At 48.8% G+C, this 20,842-nt stretch overlaps 1 protein-coding gene across 1 annotated transcript in view; it reads left to right on the top strand.

Annotated features, from left to right (window-relative positions):
- The window catches only part of LOC144953264 (glycine receptor subunit beta-like), a 48,881-nt gene extending 28,528 nt beyond the window's left edge, over positions 1 to 20,353 (top strand). Inside the window, exons 8-13 of the mRNA XM_078883834.1 lie at positions 1,764 to 1,916; positions 9,123 to 9,271; positions 9,894 to 9,965; positions 10,513 to 10,662; positions 15,527 to 15,820; positions 20,019 to 20,353. Coding sequence (XP_078739960.1) covers positions 1,764 to 1,916; positions 9,123 to 9,271; positions 9,894 to 9,965; positions 10,513 to 10,662; positions 15,527 to 15,820; positions 20,019 to 20,339 — 1,139 coding nt within the window. The 3' untranslated portion in view covers positions 20,340 to 20,353. The remainder of the gene's footprint in view (positions 1 to 1,763; positions 1,917 to 9,122; positions 9,272 to 9,893; positions 9,966 to 10,512; positions 10,663 to 15,526; positions 15,821 to 20,018) is intronic.
- The last annotated feature ends 489 nt before the right edge of the window (positions 20,354 to 20,842 follow it).

The following is a 20,842-nucleotide window of genomic DNA, read 5'->3' as shown; positions in this document are numbered from 1 at the left end:
ACCACCACCACTCCGCACCACCACCACCACCACACCACCACCACACCACCACTCCGCACCACCACCACCACCACCACCACACCACCACACCACCACCACCACCACCACCACCACCACACCGCACCACCACCACCACCGCACCACCATCACCGCACCACCATCGCACCACGGCAACACACCGTGGCAACACACGGCGTGCCGTGCCACCAAGACGGCAGATCACACAGCCCAGCCCCAACGCACCACACTGCTGCTGCTGATGATGGTGATGTTGATGGTGATGTTGATGGTGGTGTTGATGGTGTTGATGGTGTTGATGATGTTGATGATGTTGATGATGATGATGATGTTGATGATGTTGATGATGTTGATGTTGATGATGGTGGTGATGATGATGTTGATGATGTTGATGATGGTGATGATGTTGATGTTGATGATGGTGGTGATGTTGATGGTGGTGATGGTGGTGATGTTGTTGATGATGGTGATGATGGTGATGATTTAGGCTACGCCACGTGTGTGGAGGTGATCTTCACGCTGATGGTGATGTTGATGGTGGTGATGGTGGTGATAGTGTTGATGATGTTGATGGTGTTGATGATGTTGATGATGATGTTGATGATGGTGGTGATGGTGTAGGCTACTACACGTGTGTGGAGGTCATCTTCACGCTGCGAAGGCAGGTGGGGTTCTACATCATGGGGGTCTACGCCCCCACGCTGCTGATGATGATGATGTTGATGATGTTGATGGTGTTGATGGTGTTGATGTTGTTGATGATGATGTTGATGGTGTAGGCTACTACACGTGTGTGGAGGTCATCTTCACGCTGCGACGGCAGGTGGGGTTCTACATCATGGGGGTGTACGCCCCCACGCTGCTGATGATGATGATGTTGATGTTGTTGTTGATGATGTTGATGGTGTTGATGTTGATGATGATGTTGATGGTGTAGGCTACTACACGTGTGTGGAGGTGATCTTCACGCTGCGAAGGCAGGTGGGGTTCTACATCATGGGGGTCTACGCCCCCACGCTGCTGATGATGATGATGTTGATGATGTTGATGGTGTTGATGGTGTTGATGTTGTTGATGATGATGTTGATGGTGTAGGCTACTACACGTGTGTGGAGGTCATCTTCACGCTGCGACGGCAGGTGGGGTTCTACATCATGGGGGTGTACGCCCCCACGCTGCTGATGATGATGATGTTGATGATGTTGATGGTGTTGATGGTGTTGATGGTGTTGATGTTGTTGATGATGGTGGTGATGGTGTAGGCTACTACACGTGTGTGGAGGTGATCTTCACGCTGCGAAGGCAGGTGGGGTTCTACATCATGGGGGTCTACGCCCCCACGCTGCTGATGATGATGATGTTGATGTTGTTGTTGATGATGTTGATGGTGTTGATGTTGTTGATGATGGTGGTAATGGTGTAGGCTACTACACGTGTGTGGAGGTGATCTTCACGCTGCGAAGGCAGGTGGGGTTCTACATCATGGGGGTCTACGCCCCCACGCTGCTGATGATGATGATGTTGATGATGTTGATGGTGTTGATGGTGTTGATGTTGTTGATGATGATGATGTTGATGGTGTAGGCTACTACACGTGTGTGGAGGTGATCTTCACGCTGCGAAGGCAGGTGGGGTTCTACATCATGGGGGTCTACGCCCCCACGCTGCTGATGATGATGATGTTGATGATGTTGATGGTGTTGATGGTGTTGATGTTGTTGTTGATGATGATGTTGATGGTGTAGGCTACTACACGTGTGTGGAGGTGATCTTCACGCTGCGAAGGCAGGTGGGGTTCTACATCATGGGGGTCTACGCCCCCACGCTGCTCACCGTGGTACTGTCATGGCTGTCGTTCTGGATCAACCCGGAGGCGAGCGCGGCGCGCGTACCCCTGGGTCAGAGCACATACCTCATACTGCATACCACTTACCGCATACCACTACCTCATACTACCACTACCTCATACACACTACCTTATACCACTACTGCCTACCACTACACTCACATACCGCATACCCACTACCTCATGCTGCATACCTCATACACACTAACTACCACTGCCTACCACTACCACTACTACACTCGCATACCGCATACCACTTACTGCATACCTCATACTACCACTACCTCATACACACTACCTTATACCACTACTGCCTACCACTACACTCACATACCGCATACCCACTACCTCATGCTGCATACCTCATACACACTAACTACCACTGCCTACCACTACCACTACTACACTCACATACCACATACCCACTACCTCATACTACCACTACTACACTCACATACCGCATACCACTTACCACTAACTACCACTGCCTACCACTACCACTACTACACTCACATACCACTACTACCTCCTACTACCTCATACTACCACTACTACACTCACATACCGCATACCACTTACACACTATCTACCACTGCCTACCACTACCACTACACTCACATACCCACTACCTCATACCGCCTACCTTATACCACTACACTCACATACCGCATACCACTTACGCACTAACTACCACTGCCTACCACTACCACTACTACACTCACATACCCACTACCACTTACCGCCTACCTACCACTACCACCTACTACTACACTCACACCGCCTACCACTACCTCATACTACCACTACTACCACCACTACTACCACTACTACCACTACTACTACCACTACTACCACTACTACCACCACTACTACCACTACTACCACCACTACTACCACTACTACCACTACTACTACCACTACTACCACTACTACCACTACTACTACTACCACCACTACTACCACTACTACCACTACTACCTCCTACTACCACTACTACCTCCTACTACCACTACTACCACCACTACTACCACTACTACCACTACTACCACCACTACTACCACTACTACCACCACTACTACCACTACTACCACTACTACCACTACTACCACCACTACTACCACTACTACCACTACTACCACTACTACCACTACTACCTCCTACTACCACTACTACCACCACTACTACCACTACTACCACTACTACCACCACTACTACCACTACTACCACTACTACCACTACTACCTCCTACTACCACTACTACCTCCTACTACCACTACTACCACCACTACTACCACCACTACTACCACTACTACCACTACTACCACCACTACTACCACTACTACCACTACTACCACTACTACCACCACTACTACCACTACTACCACTACTACCACCACTACTACCACTACTACCACTACTACCACTACTACCACCACTACTACCACTACTACCACTACTACCACCACTACTACCACTACTACCACTACTACCACTACCACCACTACTACCACTACTACCACTACTACCACCACTACTACCACTACTACCACTACTACCACTACCACCACTACTACCACCACTACCACTACTACCACCACTACCACCACTACTACCACTACTACCACTACTACCACTACTACCACCACTACTACCACTACTACCACTACTACCACTACTACCACTACTACTACCACTACTACCACTACTACCACCACTACTACCACTACTACCACTACTACCACTACTACCACTACTACCACTACTACTACCACTACTACCACTACTACCACCACTACTACCACTACTACCACTACTACCACTACTACTACCACTACTACCACTACTACTACCACTACTACCACTACTACTACCACTACTACCACTACTACCACTACTACCACTACTACCACTACTACCACTACTACTACCACTACTACCACTACTACCACCACTACTACCACTACTACCACTACTACCACTACTACTACCACTACTACCACTACTACCACTACTACCACTACTACCACTACTACCACCACTACTACCACTACTACCACTACTACCACTACTACCACCACTACTACCACTACTACCACTACTACCACTACTACTACCACTACTACCACTACTACCACCACTACTACCACTACTACCACCACTACTACCACTACTACCACTACCACCACTACTACCACCACTACTACCACTACTACCACTACTACCACTACTACTACCACTACTACCACTACTACCACTACTACTACCACTACTACCACTACTACCACTACTACCACCACTACCACTACTACCACCACTACCACCACTACTACCACTACTACCACTACAACCACTACTACTACCACTACCACTACTACCACCACCACTACTACCACTACTACCACCACTACCACCACTACCACTACCACTACTACCACTACTACCACTACTACCACCACTACCACCACTACTACCACTACTACCACTACTACCACTACTACCACTACTACCACCACTACTACCACTACTACCACTACTACCTCCTACTACCACTATTACCACCACTACTACCACTACTACCACTACTACCACTACTACCACTACTACCACCACTACTACCACTACTACCACTACTACCACCACTACTACCACTACTACCACTACTACCACCAATACTACCACTACTACCACTACTACCACCACTACTACCACTACTACCACTACTACCACTACCACCACTACTACCACTACTACCACTACTACCACCACTACTACCACTACTACCACTACTACCACTACTACCACCACTACTACCACTACTACCACTACTACCACTACTACCACCACTACTACCACTACTACTACTACTACCACTACTACCACTACTACTACCACTACTACCACTACTACCACTACTACCACCACTACTACCACTACTACCACTACTACCACTACTACCACTACTACTACCACTACTACCACCACTACTACCACTACTACCACCACTACTACCACTACTACCACTACTACCACTACTACCACCACTACTACCACTACTACCACTACTACCACCACTACTACCACTACTACCACTACTACCACTACTACCACTACTACTACCACTACTACCACTACTACCACTACTACCACCACTACTACCACTACTACCACTACTACTACTACTACCACTACTACCACTACTACTACCACTACTACCACTACTACCACCACTACTACCACTACTACCACCACTACCACTACTACCACCACTACCACCACTACTACCACTACTACCACTACTACCACTACTACTACCACTACCACTACTACCACCACCACTACTACCACTACTACCACCACTACCACCACTACCACTACCACTACTACCACCACCACTACTACCACTACTACCACCACTACCACTACTACCACCACTACCACTACCACTACTACCACCACCACTACTACCACTACTACCTCCTACTACCACTACTACCACCACTACTACCACTACTACCACCACTACTACCACTACTACCACTACTACCACCACTACTACCACTACTACCACTACTACCACCACTACCACCACTACTACCACTACTACCACCACTACTACCACTACTACCACTACTACCACCACTACTACCACTACTACCACTACTACCACTACTACCACCACTACTACCACTACTACCACTACTACCACCACTACTACCACCACTACTACCACTACTACCACTACTAGCACCACTACTACCACTACTACCACTACTACTACCACTACTACCACTACTACCACTACTACCACCACTACTACCACTACTACCACTACTACCTCCTACTACCACCACTACCACTACTACCACTACTACCACCACTACTACCACTACTAGCACCACTACTACCTCCTACTACCACTACTACCACTACTACCACCACTACTACCACTACTACCACCACTACTACCACTACTACCACTACTACCACTACTACCACCACTACTACCACTACTACCACTACTACCACCACTACTACCACTACTACTACCACTACTACCACTACTACCACCACTACTACCACTACTACCACTACTACTACCACTACTACCACTACTACCACTACTACCACCACTACTACCACTACTACCTCCTACTACCACTACTACCTCCTACTACCACTACTACCACCACTACTACCACTACTACCACTACTACCACCACTACTACCACTACTACCACTACTACCACCACTACTACCACTACTACCACTACTACCACTACTACCACCACTACTACCACTACTACCACTACTACCACCACTACTACCACTACTACCACTACTACCACTACTACTACCACTACTACCACTACTACCACTACTACCACCACTACTACCACTACTACCACTACTACCACTACTACTACTACTACTACCACTACTACCACTACTACTACCACTACTACCACTACTACCACCACTACCACCACTACTACCACTACTACCACTACTACTACTACTACTACCACTACTACCACTACTACCACTACTACCACCACTACTACCACTACTACCACCACTACCACTACTACCACCACTACCACCACTACTACCACTACTACCACTACTACCACTACTACTACCACTACCACTACTACCACCACCACTACTACCACTACTACCACCACTACCACCACTACCACTACCACTACTACCACCACCACTACTACCACTACTACCACCACTACCACTACTACCACCACTACCACTACCACTACTACCACCACCACTACTACCACTACTACCTCCTACTACCACTACTACCACCACTACTACCACTACTACCACCACTACTACCACTACTACCACTACTACCACCACTACTACCACTACTACCACTACTACCACCACTACCACCACTACTACCACTACTACCACTACTACCACCACTACTACCACTACTACCACTACTACCACTACTACCACTACTACTACTACTACTACCACTACTACTACCACTACTACCACTACTACTACCACTACTACCACTACTACCACCACTACTACCACTACTACCACCACTACCACCACTACTACCACTACTACCACCACTACCACTACCACTACTACCACCACTACCACTACTACCACCACCACTACTACCACTACTACCACCACTACCACTACTACCACCACTACCACTACCACTACTACCACCACTACCACTACTACCACCACTACCACTACCACTACTACCACCACTACTACCACTACTACCACCACTACTACCACTACTACTACTACCTCCTACTACCACTACTACCACTACCACTACTACCACTGCTACCACCACTACTACCACTACTACCACTACTACCACCACTACTACCACTACTACCACTACCACTACTACCACCACTACTACCACTACTACTACCACCACTACTACCACTACTACCACTACCACTACTACCACCACTACTACCACTACTACCACCACTACTACCACTACTACCACTACTACCACTACCACCACTACTACCACTACTACCACTACTACCACTACTACCACCACTACCACCACTACTACCACTACTACCACTACTACCACCACTACTACCACTACTACCACTACTACCACTACTACCACTACTACTACTACTACTACCACTACTACTACCACTACTACCACTACTACTACCACTACTACCACTACTACCACCACTACTACCACTACTACCACCACTACTACCACTACTACCACTACTACCACTACCACTACTACCACCACTACTACCACTACTACCACTACCACTACTACCACCACTACTACCACTACTACCACTACTACCACCACTACTACCACTACTACCACTACCACTACTACCACCACTACTACCACTACTACTACCACCACTACTACCACTACTACCACTACCACTACTACCACCACTACTACCACTACTACCACCACTACTACCACTACTACCACTACCACTACTACCACCACTACTACCACTACTACCACCACTACTACCACTACTACCACTACTACCACCACTACTACCACTACTACCACTACTACTACTACCTCCTACCACCACTACTACCACCACTACTACCACTACTACTACCACCACTACTACCACTACTACCACTACCACTACTACCACCACTACTACCACTACTACCACTACCACTACTACCACCACTACTACCACTACTACCACTACTACCACCACTACTACCACCACTACTACCACTACTACCACCACTACTACCACTACTACCACCACCACTACCACCACTACTACTACCACTACCACCACTACTACCACTACTACCACTACTACTACTACTACCACTACTACCACTACTACCACCACTACTACCACCACTACTACCACTACTACCACCACTACTACCACTACTACCACTACTACCACCACTACTACCACCACTACTACCACTACTACCACTACTACCACTACTACTACCACTACTACCACTACTACCACTACTACCACTACCACCACTACTACTACCACTACTACCACTACTACCACCACTACTACCACTACTACCACTACTACCACCACTACTACCACCACTACTACCACTACTACCACTACTACCACCACTACTACCACTACTACCACTACCACTACTACCACCACTACTACCACTACTACCACCACTACTACCACTACTACCACTACCACTACTACCACCACTACTACCACTACTACCACTACTACCACCACTACTACCACCACTACTACCACTACTACCACCACTACTACCACTACTACCACTACTACCACTACTACCACTACTACTACCACTACTACCACTACTACCACTACTACCACCACTACTACCACCACTACTACCACTACTACCACTACTACCACTACTACTACTACCTCCTACCACCACTACTACCACCACTACTACCACTACTACCACCACTACTACCACTACTACCACTACTACCACCACTACTACCACCACTACTACCACTACTACCACTACTACCACTACTACTACTACCTCCTACCACCACTACTACCACCACTACTACCACCACTACTACTACTACCACTACTACCTCCTCCTCCTCTACCTCCTGATAATGCCACTGCTGCTGCTGCTGATGATGATGCTGATGATGACACTTCTGCTGATCATGATGATGACACTGCTGATGATGATGATGATGACACTGCTGATGATGATGCTGCTGATGATGATGCTGCAGGCATCCTGTCGGTGCTGTCGCTGGCGTCCCAGGCGATGTCTCTGGCCGCCGAGCTGCCCAAAGTGTCGTACGTGAAGGCGCTCGACATCTGGCTCATCGCCTGCCTCGTGTTCGGGTTCGCCTCCCTCGTCGAGTTCGCCATTGTGCAGGTCACTCACTCAGTCACTCACTCAGTCACTCACTCAGTCACTCACTCAGTCACTCACTCAGTCACTCACTCAGTAACTCACCACGTGACTCACCACGTGAAGGCGCTCGACATCTGGCTCATCGCCTGCCTCGTGTTCGGGTTCGCCTCCCTCGTCGAGTTCGCCATTGTGCAGGTCACTCACTCAGTCACTCACTCAGTCACTCACTCAGTCACTCACTCAGTCACTCACTCAGTAACTCACCACGTGACTCACCACGTGAAGGCGCTCGACATCTGGCTCATCGCCTGCCTCGTGTTCGGGTTCGCCTCCCTCGTCGAGTTCGCCATCGTGCAGGTCACTCACTCAGTCACTCACTCAGTCACTCAGTCACTCACTCAGTCACTCAGTCACTCACTCACTCACTCAGTCACTCATTCAGTCAGTCACTCACTCAGTCACTCACTCAGTCACTCACTCAGTCACTCAGTCAGTCACTCAGTCACTCACTCAGTCACTCACTCACTCACTCACTCACTCACTCACTCACTCAGTCACTCACTCACTCATTCAGTCAGTCACTCACTCAGTCACTCACTCAGTCACTCCCTCAGTAACTCACCACGTGACTCACCACGTGAAGGCGCTCGACATCTGGCTCATCGCCTGCCTCGTGTTCGGGTTCGCCTCCCTCGTCGAGTTCGCCATTGTGCAGGTCACTCACTCAGTCACTCACCACGTGACTCATTCACTCAGTCACTCACTCACTCAGTCACTCACTCACTCACTCAGTCACTCAGTCACTCAGTCAGTCACTCACTCAGTCACTCAGTCACTCACTCAGTCACTCACTCGGTCAGTCAGTCACTCAGTCACTCACCATGTGACTCACCATGTGAAGGCGCTCGACATCTGGCTCATCGCCTCCCTCGTCGAGTTCGCCATCGTGCAGGTCACTCACTCAGTCACTCAGTCACTCACTCAGTCACTCACTCAGTTACTCAGTCACTCACTCAGTCACTCACTCAGTCAGTCACTCACTCACTCAGTCACTCACTCGGTCAGTCAGTCATTCAGTCAGTCACTCAGTCAGTCACTCACTCAGTCACTCACTCAGTCACTCAGTCACTCACTCAGTCACTCACTCAGTCAGTCACTCAGTCACTCACCACGTGACTCACCACGTGAAGGCGCTCGACATCTGGCTCATCGCCTGCCTCGTGTTCTGGTTCGCCTCCCTCGTCGAGTTCGCCATTGTGCAGGTCACTCACTCAGTCACTCACTCAGTCACTCACTCAGTCACTCACTCAGTCACTCACCACGTGACTCACCACGTGAAGGCGCTCGACATCTGGCTCATCGCCTGCCTCGTGTTCGGGTTCGCCTCCCTCGTCGAGTTCGCCATTGTGCAGGTCACTCACTCAGTCACTCACTCAGTCACTCACTCAGTCACTCACTCAGTCACTCAGTCACTCACTCATTCACTAGGTCAGTCACTCAGTCACTCACTCAGTCACTCACTCAGTCACCCAGTCACTCACTCAGTCACTCAGTCACTCACTCAGTCACTCAGTCACTCACTCAGTCACTCACTCAGTCACTCACTCAGTCACTCACTCAGTCACTCAGTCACTCACTCAGTCACTTAGTCACTCACCACGTCACTCACCACGTCATTCACTCAGTCACTCCCTCACTCAGTCACTCAGTCACTCACTCAGTCACTCAGTCACTCACCACGTCACTCACTCAGTCACTCACTCAGTAACTCACTCAGTCACTCACCACGTCACTCACTCAGTCAGTTACTCAGTCACTCACTCAGTCAGTAACTCACTCAGTCACTCAGTCAGTCACTCACTCACTCAGTCACTCAGTCACTCAGTCACTCAGTCACTCACTCAGTCACTCAGTCACTCAGTCAGTCACTCAGTCACTCAATCAGTCACTCACCACGTCACTCAGTCAGTCAGTCACTCACTCAGTCACTCACTCAGTCAGTCACTCAGTCACTCACTCAGTCACTCAGTCACTCACTCACTCACTCACTCACTCACTCACTCAGTCAGTCACTCACTCAGTCACTCATTCACTCACTCAGTCACTAAGTCACTCAGTCACTCACTCACTCAGTCACTCAGTCAGTCACTCACTCAGTCACTCAGTCACTCACTCAGTCACTCACTCGGTCAGTCAGTCACTCAGTCACTCACCATGTGACTCACCATGTGAAGGCGCTCGACATCTGGCTCATCGCCTGCCTCGTGTTCGGGTTCGCCTCCCTCGTCGAGTTCGCCATCGTGCAGGTCACTCACTCAGTCACTCACTCAGTCACTCAGTCACTCAGTCAGTCACTCAGTCAGTCACTCACTCAGTCACTCACTCAGTCACTCAGTCACTCACTCACTCACTCAGTCACTCACTCAGTTAGTCACTCACTCAGTCACTCACTCAGTCACTCACTCAGTCACTCACCACGTGACTAAGTCACTCAGTCAGTCACTCAGTCAGTCACTCACTCAGTCACTCAGTCACTCAGTCACTCAGTCAGTCACTCAGTCACTCAGTCAGTCACTCACTCAGTCACTCACTCAGTCACTCACCATGTGACTCACTCAGTCACTCACTCAGTTCATCAGTCACTCACTCAGTCACTCAGTCACTCACTCAGTCACTCAGTCACTCACTCACTCAGTCACTCACTCAGTTAGTCACTCACTCAGTCACTCAGTCAGTCACTCAGTCACTCACTCAGTCACTCACCACGTGACTAAGTCAGTCACTCAGTCACTCAGTCACTCAGTCACTCAGTCAGTCACTTAGTCACTCAGTCAGTCACTCACTCAGTCACTCAGTCACTCACTCAGTCACTCAGTCACTCACTCACTCACTCACTCAGTCACTCAGTAACTCACCATGTCACTCACTCACCCACTCAGTCACTCACTCAGTCACTCACTCAGTCAGTCACTCACTCAGTCACTCAGTCAGTCACTCAGTCACTCAGTCACTCAGTCAGTCACTCACTCAGTCACTCAGTCACTCACTCAGTCACTCACTCAGTCACTCAATCAGTCACTCACCACGTCACTCAGTCACTCACTCACTCACTCACTCACTCACTCACTCACTCACTCACTCACTCACTCAGTCACTCACTCAGTCAGTCACTCAGTCACTCACTCAGTCACTCACCATGTGACTCACCACGTGAAGGCGCTCGACATCTGGCTCATCGCCTGCCTCGTGTTCGGGTTCGCCTCCCTCGTCGAGATCGCCATTGTGCAGGTCACTCACTCAGTCACTCACTCAGTCACTCACTCAGTCAGTCACTCAGTCACTCACTCAGTCACTCAGTCACTCACTCAGTCACTCACTCAGTCACTCACTCACTCAGTCACTCACTCACTCAGTCACTCACTCACTCAGTCACTCACTCAGTCACTCACTCACTCAGTCACTCACCACGTCACTCACTCACTCAGTCACTCAGTCACTCAGTCACTCACTCAGTCACTCACTCAGTCACTCAGTCACTCACTCAGTCACTCACTCAGTCACTCAGTCACTCACCACGTGACTCACCATGTCACTCACCACGTCACTCAGTCATTCAGTCACTCACTCAGTCACTTAGTCACTCACCACGTCACTCACCACGTCATTCACTCAGTCACTCACTCACTCACTCACTCAGTCACTCACTCAGTCACTCAGTCACTCACCACGTCACTCACTCAGTCACTCACTCAGTTACTCACTCACTCAGTCACTCACCACGTCACTCACTCAGTCAGTCACTCAGTCACTCACTCAGTCAGTAACTCACTCAGTCACTCAGTCAGTCACTCACTCACTCAGTCACTCAGTCACTCAGTCACTCACTCAGTCACTCACTCAGTCACTCACTCAGTCACTCACTCAGTCACTCAGTCATTCAGTCAGTCACTCACTCAGTCACTCACTCAGTCACTCAATCAGTCACTCACCACGTCACTCAGTCAGTCAGTCACTCACTCAGTCACTCAGTCAGTCACTCAGTCACTCACTCAGTCACTCACTCAGTCGCTCACTCAGTCACTCAGTCAGTCACTCACTCAGTCACTCAGTCACTCAGTCACTCACTCAGTCACTCACTCAGTCACTCACTCAGTCACTCAGTCAGTCACTCACTCAGTCACTCAGTCACTCACTCAGTCACTCAGTCACTCACTCAGTCACTCAGTCAGTCACTCACTCAGTCACTCAGTCACTCACTCAGTCACTCAGTCACTCACTCAGTCACTCACCACGTGACTCACCACGTGACTCACCACGTGACTCACCACGTGACTCACCACATGAAGGCGCTCGACATCTGGCTCATCGCCTGCCTCGTGTTCGGATTCGCCTCCCTCGTCGAGTTCGCCATCGTGCAGGTCACTCACTCAGTCACTCAGTCACTCACTCAGTCACTCACTCAGTCACTCAGTCACTCACTCAGTCACTCAGTCACTCAGTCACTCACTCACTCACTCATTCAGTCACTCAGTCACTCACTCACTCAGTCAGTCACTCACTCACTCACTCAGTCACTCAGTCACTCACTCAGTCACTCACCACGTGACTCACCATGTGAAGGCGCTCGACATCTGGCTCATCGCCTGCCTCGTGTTCGGGTTTGCCTCCCTCGTCGAGTTCGCCATCGTGCAGGTCACTCACTCAGTCACTCACTCACTCACTCAGTCACTCAGTCACTCACTCATTCACTAGGTCACTCAGTCACTCAGTCACTCACTCAGTCACTCACTCAGTCACCTACTCAGTCTCGCACTCAGTCACTCAGTCACTCACCACGTGACTCACCACGTCACTCACCACGTGACTCAGTCACTCACTCACTCAGTCACTCAGTCACTCACCACGTCACTCACTCAGTCACTCAGTCACTCACCACGTCACTCACCACGTGACTCACCAAGTGACTCACCACGTGACTCACCATGTGACTCACTCACCACGTCACTCACCACGTCACTCACTGCAGGTGAGGGGCCTCGTCACGTGCTCACCACGTCACTCACCACGTCACCAGCGTGACCACCATCACCACCATCACCATCACCACCATCACTCTGACAATCACCACCATCATCACCACCGCCATCACCACCATCACCACCACCATTACCACCATCATCACCACCATCATCACCACCACCATCATCACCACCATCATCACCACCACCATCACCACCATCACCACCACCATCATCACCACCACAACCATCACAACCATCACAGTTATCACCACCACCACCACCATCACAATCACGGTGACCATCACCATCATCACCACCATCACCATCATCACCACCATCACCACCACCACCACCATCACCACCATCACCACCCCCACCATCACCACCATCACCACCCCCACCATCACCACCACCACCACCACCACTGCCATCACCACCATCACCACCACCATTACCACCATCATCACCACCATCATCACCACCATCATCACCACCATCATCACCACCATCACCACCCCCACCATCACAACCATCACAGTTATCACCACCATCACCACCACCACCATCACCACCACCACCATCACCACCATCACCACCCCCACCATCACCACCACCATCACCGTGACTGTCACCACCATCACCACCACCATCATCACCACCATCACCACCGTCACCACCACCGTCACCACCACCACCATCACCACCACCACCACCACCATCACCACCACCACCACCACCACCACCATCACCACCACCACCATCACCATCACCACCACCACCATCACCACCACCACCACCATCACCACCACCATCACCACCACCATCACCACCACCGTGACCATCACCACACCGTCCCCCATCACCACCACCACAACCATCACCACGGTGACCATCACCACCATCACCACAATGCCCCCCATCATCACCACCACCCCCACCACCACCATCACCGTGACCACCACCACCATCACCGTGACCACCACCACCACCATCACCACCACCATCACCACGGTGACCATCACCACACCGTCTCCCATCACCACCACCACCATCACCACCATCACCACCGTCACCACCACCATCACCACCATCACCATCACCACCACCATCACCACGGTGACCATCACCACACCGTCTCCCATCACCACCACCACCACCACCACCACCACCACCACCACCACCATCACCACCATCACCATCACCACCACCACCACCATCACCACGGTGACCATCACCACACCGTCCCCATCACCAGGTGTTCGTGAACAGCCCAAAGCGCGTTGCCGCCGAGAAAATCCGCAAGGAGCGTCTGGCCAAGCTCAAGAAGGAGCAGATGGAGGCTCTGGGCCCTCGGCCCACACACGGAGTGGGGGGCGCCCCCCCTACCTCGGCAGCGCCCCCCCTCCCGGGGGGGCCCACGCAACCTCCGGGGCCCCCCGCGATCTGCGGGGGGCCCCCCGGGGCGACGGAGGAGCGGGTTTGGTCAGTGTCCACGCGGAGGCTGCGGGGAGGTCCCGCCAACGGGACACCCGATGGGAACTCCGCTCGGGTCAGAGGGAGCAGTCTACACTATACACTACACTATACACTACACTATACACTACACTATACACTATATACTACACTATACACTACACTATACACTACACTATACACTATACACTACACTATACACTACACTATACACTATACACTATACACTACACTATACACTACACTATACACTACACTATACACTACACTATACACTATATACTACACTATACACTACACTATACACTACACTATACACTATATACTACACTATACACTACACTATACACTACACTATACACTATACACTACACTATACACTACACTATACACTACACTATACACTACACTATATACTATATACTACACTATACACTACACTATACACTATACACTACACTATACACTATATACTACACTATACACTACACTATACACTATACACTACACTATACACTATACACTACACTATACACTATACACTACACTATACACTATACACTATACACTACACTATACACTATACACTACACTATGCACTATACACTACACTATACACTATACACTACACTATACACTACACTATACACTATACACTACACTATACACTATACACTACACTATACACTACACTATACACTACACACTACACTATACACTATACACTACACTATACACTACACTATACACTACACTATACACTACACACTACACTATACACTATACACTACACTATACACTACACTATACACTATACACTACACTATACACTATATACTACACTATATACTATACACTACACTATACACTACACTATACACTACACTATACACTACACTATACACTATACACTACACTATACACTATATACTACACTATACACTACACTATACACTACACTATATACTACACTATATACTACACTATACACTACACTATACACTATATACTACACTATACACTACACTATACACTACACTATATACTACACTATATACTACACTATACACTACACTATATACTACTATACACTACACTATACACTACACTATACACTATACACTACACTATACACTACACTATACACTACACTATACACTACACTATACACTACACTATACACTACACACTACACTATACACTACACTATACACTACTATACACTACTACACTATACACTACACTATACACTACTATACACTACACTATATACTACTATACACTATACACTACACTATACACTACACTACACACTACACTATACACTACACTATACACTACAGACTCTACACTACACTATACACTACACTATACACTACACTATACACTATACTATACACTACACTATACACTACACTATATACTACACTATACACTACACTATACAACACACTATACACTACACTATACACTACACTATACACTACACTATACACTACACTATACACTACACTATACACGACACTATATACTACTATACACTACACTATACACTAAACTATACACTATACACTACACTATACACTACACTATACACTACTACACTATACACTACACTATACACTACACTATACACTACACTATACACTACACACTATACACTACACTATACACTACACTATACACTACACTATACACTACACACTATACACTACACTATACACTACACTATACACTATACACTACACACTATACACTACACTATACACTACACTATACACTACACACTATACACTACACTATACACTACACTATACACTACTATACACTACTACACTATACACTACTATACACTACACTATATACTACGCTACTACACTATACACTACACTATACACTACACTATATACTACACTATACACTACACTATATACTACACTATACACTACACTATACACTACACTATACACTACACTATACACTACACTATACACTACACTACTATACTATACACTACACTACTATACTATACACTACACTATACACTACACTATACACTACACTATACACTACACTATACACTACACTATACACTATACTATACACTACACTATACACTACACTATACACTACATACACTACACTATACACTACATACACTACACTATACACTACTATACACTACACTATACACTACACTATACACTACATACACTACACTATACACTACACTATGCACTACACTATACACTACAAACTACACTATACACTACACACTACACTACACACTACACTATACACTACACTATATACTATACACTACTACACAATACACTACACTATACACTACACTATACACTACACTATACACTACACACTACACTATACACTACACTATACACTACACTATACACTACTATACACTACACTATACACTACACTATACACTACACTATACACTACACTATACACTACACTATACACTATACACTACACTACACACTACACTACACACTACACTATACACTACACTATACACTACACACTATACACTACACTATACACTACACTATACACTATACTATACACTACACTACTATACTCTACACTATACACTACACTATACACTACACTATACACTACACTACTACACTACTACACTATACACTACACTACACACTACACTATACACTACACTATACACTATACTATACACTACACTACTATACTCTACACTATACACTACACTATACACTACACTATACACTACACACTACACTATACACTATACACTACACACTACACTACACACTACACTATACACTACTATACACTACACTATGTACTACTATACACTACACTATATACAGCAAAATAACTGTAGTGAGTTTCTCGTGATGGGACTTCATAAAAAAGGCACACCTCCTGCCCCCATCCCTTCCGCCCTCCACCTCCCCCACACAGTGGCGGCTCCTGCAAAATCTCTCAGGGGGGGCAAATGTCTGGATGATTGATAAGGATAAGGTCCACCCATGCAATGGAGAAATTAACAGCTTAAGCATGCAAAGGCAACTTCACTTGTTTAATATTAATGAAAAATAAAGTGACTCTTACAATACATCTTGTTTTTATTTTTCGATTTAAAGCTTTCCTGACTGCAGGGATTCATCTTCTTGGTTTTTTTCGGTAAAGTCACCACGTAGAAGGGAAATAATACAAATAATACAAATAAAACATAATAAAATAAGACTCTGTCTTCTCGACAGCCCTGCTCTTCACCTGAGGACGGCTGCTTGCGTTGTGGCCGAAACGTCGTGAGAATTATTTTATGATATTTTATTTTTATTATTTTATTATTTCCCTCCTACGTGACTTTACCGAAAAAACCAAGATACATCTTGTTTGTTTCTATACTCACTATTATTACAATCCACTCAGTTTCTTTTATTCAAGATTCCACTAGGTGGCGGCAAATTATCTTAATTTTGGAGCTTTCGTGTGTTCTTTCTCGCTCTGAGGCTGCGTACTTCACTACGCGTCTCTTCGTACTCATTGACATGTAATTTTTTTCTCTACCCCCCTCCTTCTCTCTGCCTCCGCCCCCCTCTGTCTATTTAAGGCCACCCCACAGAGACGATCACCCCTCTCTGTACCTGTGTTGCTCTCTCTCTCTGTGTGTATCTTGGTGATATCTGTCTGCTTATATGTCTGTCTATAGTTTTCTGGTTAGAATTTATGTCGCTATTTCATTATACCCGATGATGATTGCTTGTGTTGCAATCGAAACGTCGTATGCAATTATTTAATTTATTATTGTATCTTTATACGTCACTTTACCGAAAGAACCAAAGAATAAGGCGACAAATAATATTGTTGACTGAAACGTGCTTACGTGTGATGACGTGAGCACGTTAGGGCGAGCCCTCCCGGAAGCCATAGAGAATGCATTGCAGCGCCCGCCGTTCGAAAAAAATACATCTTAGAATGTAAGTCTACGGGAACACTCGGGGCGATTCTCAGCCGGAGTTGAAATCGCCAAAAAAGAGGCGGTACTCCACAGAACGTGACATGACGCTGATTGGACTATATCCAGAGGCACAGTGACGGCTCGCGTGACTCTGTGGTTGAATGAGATTGGTGGTGCGTCGCCCAATCGCCCTAATGAAGAAACCGCCCCTGCCCCCCCCCCACCTCCCCCGACACTTTCCCCCCCCACCTCCCCCCACCCCCTCCCCCCACACCCCCCCCACTTGCCCCCCACCCCCCACCTCCAGTCCGCCGCCCGCCGCGCCTTCCCGTCTCGCTCCGACCTCCGTGCCCACGACTTCAGTATCGTGGGCAGCCTCCCACGTGACTTCGACCTCACCAACTACGACTGTTACGGCAAGCCCGTGGGGGGGGCCGCCCTGGGCCCCGCCGGCGCGGGGGGCAACGCCGCCGGCGGGGGGGGCGCCGGGGGGGGCCCCCCCAAGAAGCCGCCCCCAGCCAAGCCGATCATCCCGTCGGAGGCGAAACGGGTGGACCACTACGCCCGGGCTCTCTTCCCGCTGTCGTTCCTTTTCTTTAACGTGGTCTACTGGTCCGTCTACTTGTAGAGTGGTGGAGGGAGGGGGCGAGGGGGGGAGGGAGGGGGGGTAGTGGGGGGGTGTGGGGGCGGGGGGAGGTGGAGGGGACGGAGGAGGGGGGGAGGAGGGGAGGGAGGGGGGAGGAGGTGGAGGAGGGGGGAGGGAGGGGGGAGGGAGTGGGAGGGGGGAGGGGGTAGGGGGGGAGGAGGTGGAGGAGGGGGGAGGAGGGAGGGGGGAGGAGGTGGAGGAGGGGGGAGGGAGGGGGGAGGAGGGAGGGGGGAGGAGGTGGAGGAGGGGGGAGGGAGGGGGGAGGAGGGAGGGGGGAGGAGGTGGAGGAGGGGGGAGGGAGGGGGGAGGAGGGAGGGGGGAGGAGGTGGAGGAGGGGGGAGGGAGGGGGGAGGAGGGAGGGGGGAGGAGGTGGAGGAGGGGGGAGGGGGGAGGAGGGAGGGGGGGAGGAGGTGGAGGAGGGGGGAGGGGGGAGGAGGGAGGGGGGAGGAGGTGGAGGAGGGGGGAGGGAGAGGGGAGGAGGGAGG

This window comes from Lampetra fluviatilis, chromosome 73, assembly GCF_964198595.1.
Source record: "Lampetra fluviatilis chromosome 73, kcLamFluv1.1, whole genome shotgun sequence".
NCBI lineage: Eukaryota > Metazoa > Chordata > Hyperoartia > Petromyzontiformes > Petromyzontidae > Lampetra > Lampetra fluviatilis.
Note: the sequence above shows the minus strand (reverse complement) of the source record. Positions and strands in the feature narration are given on the sequence as shown.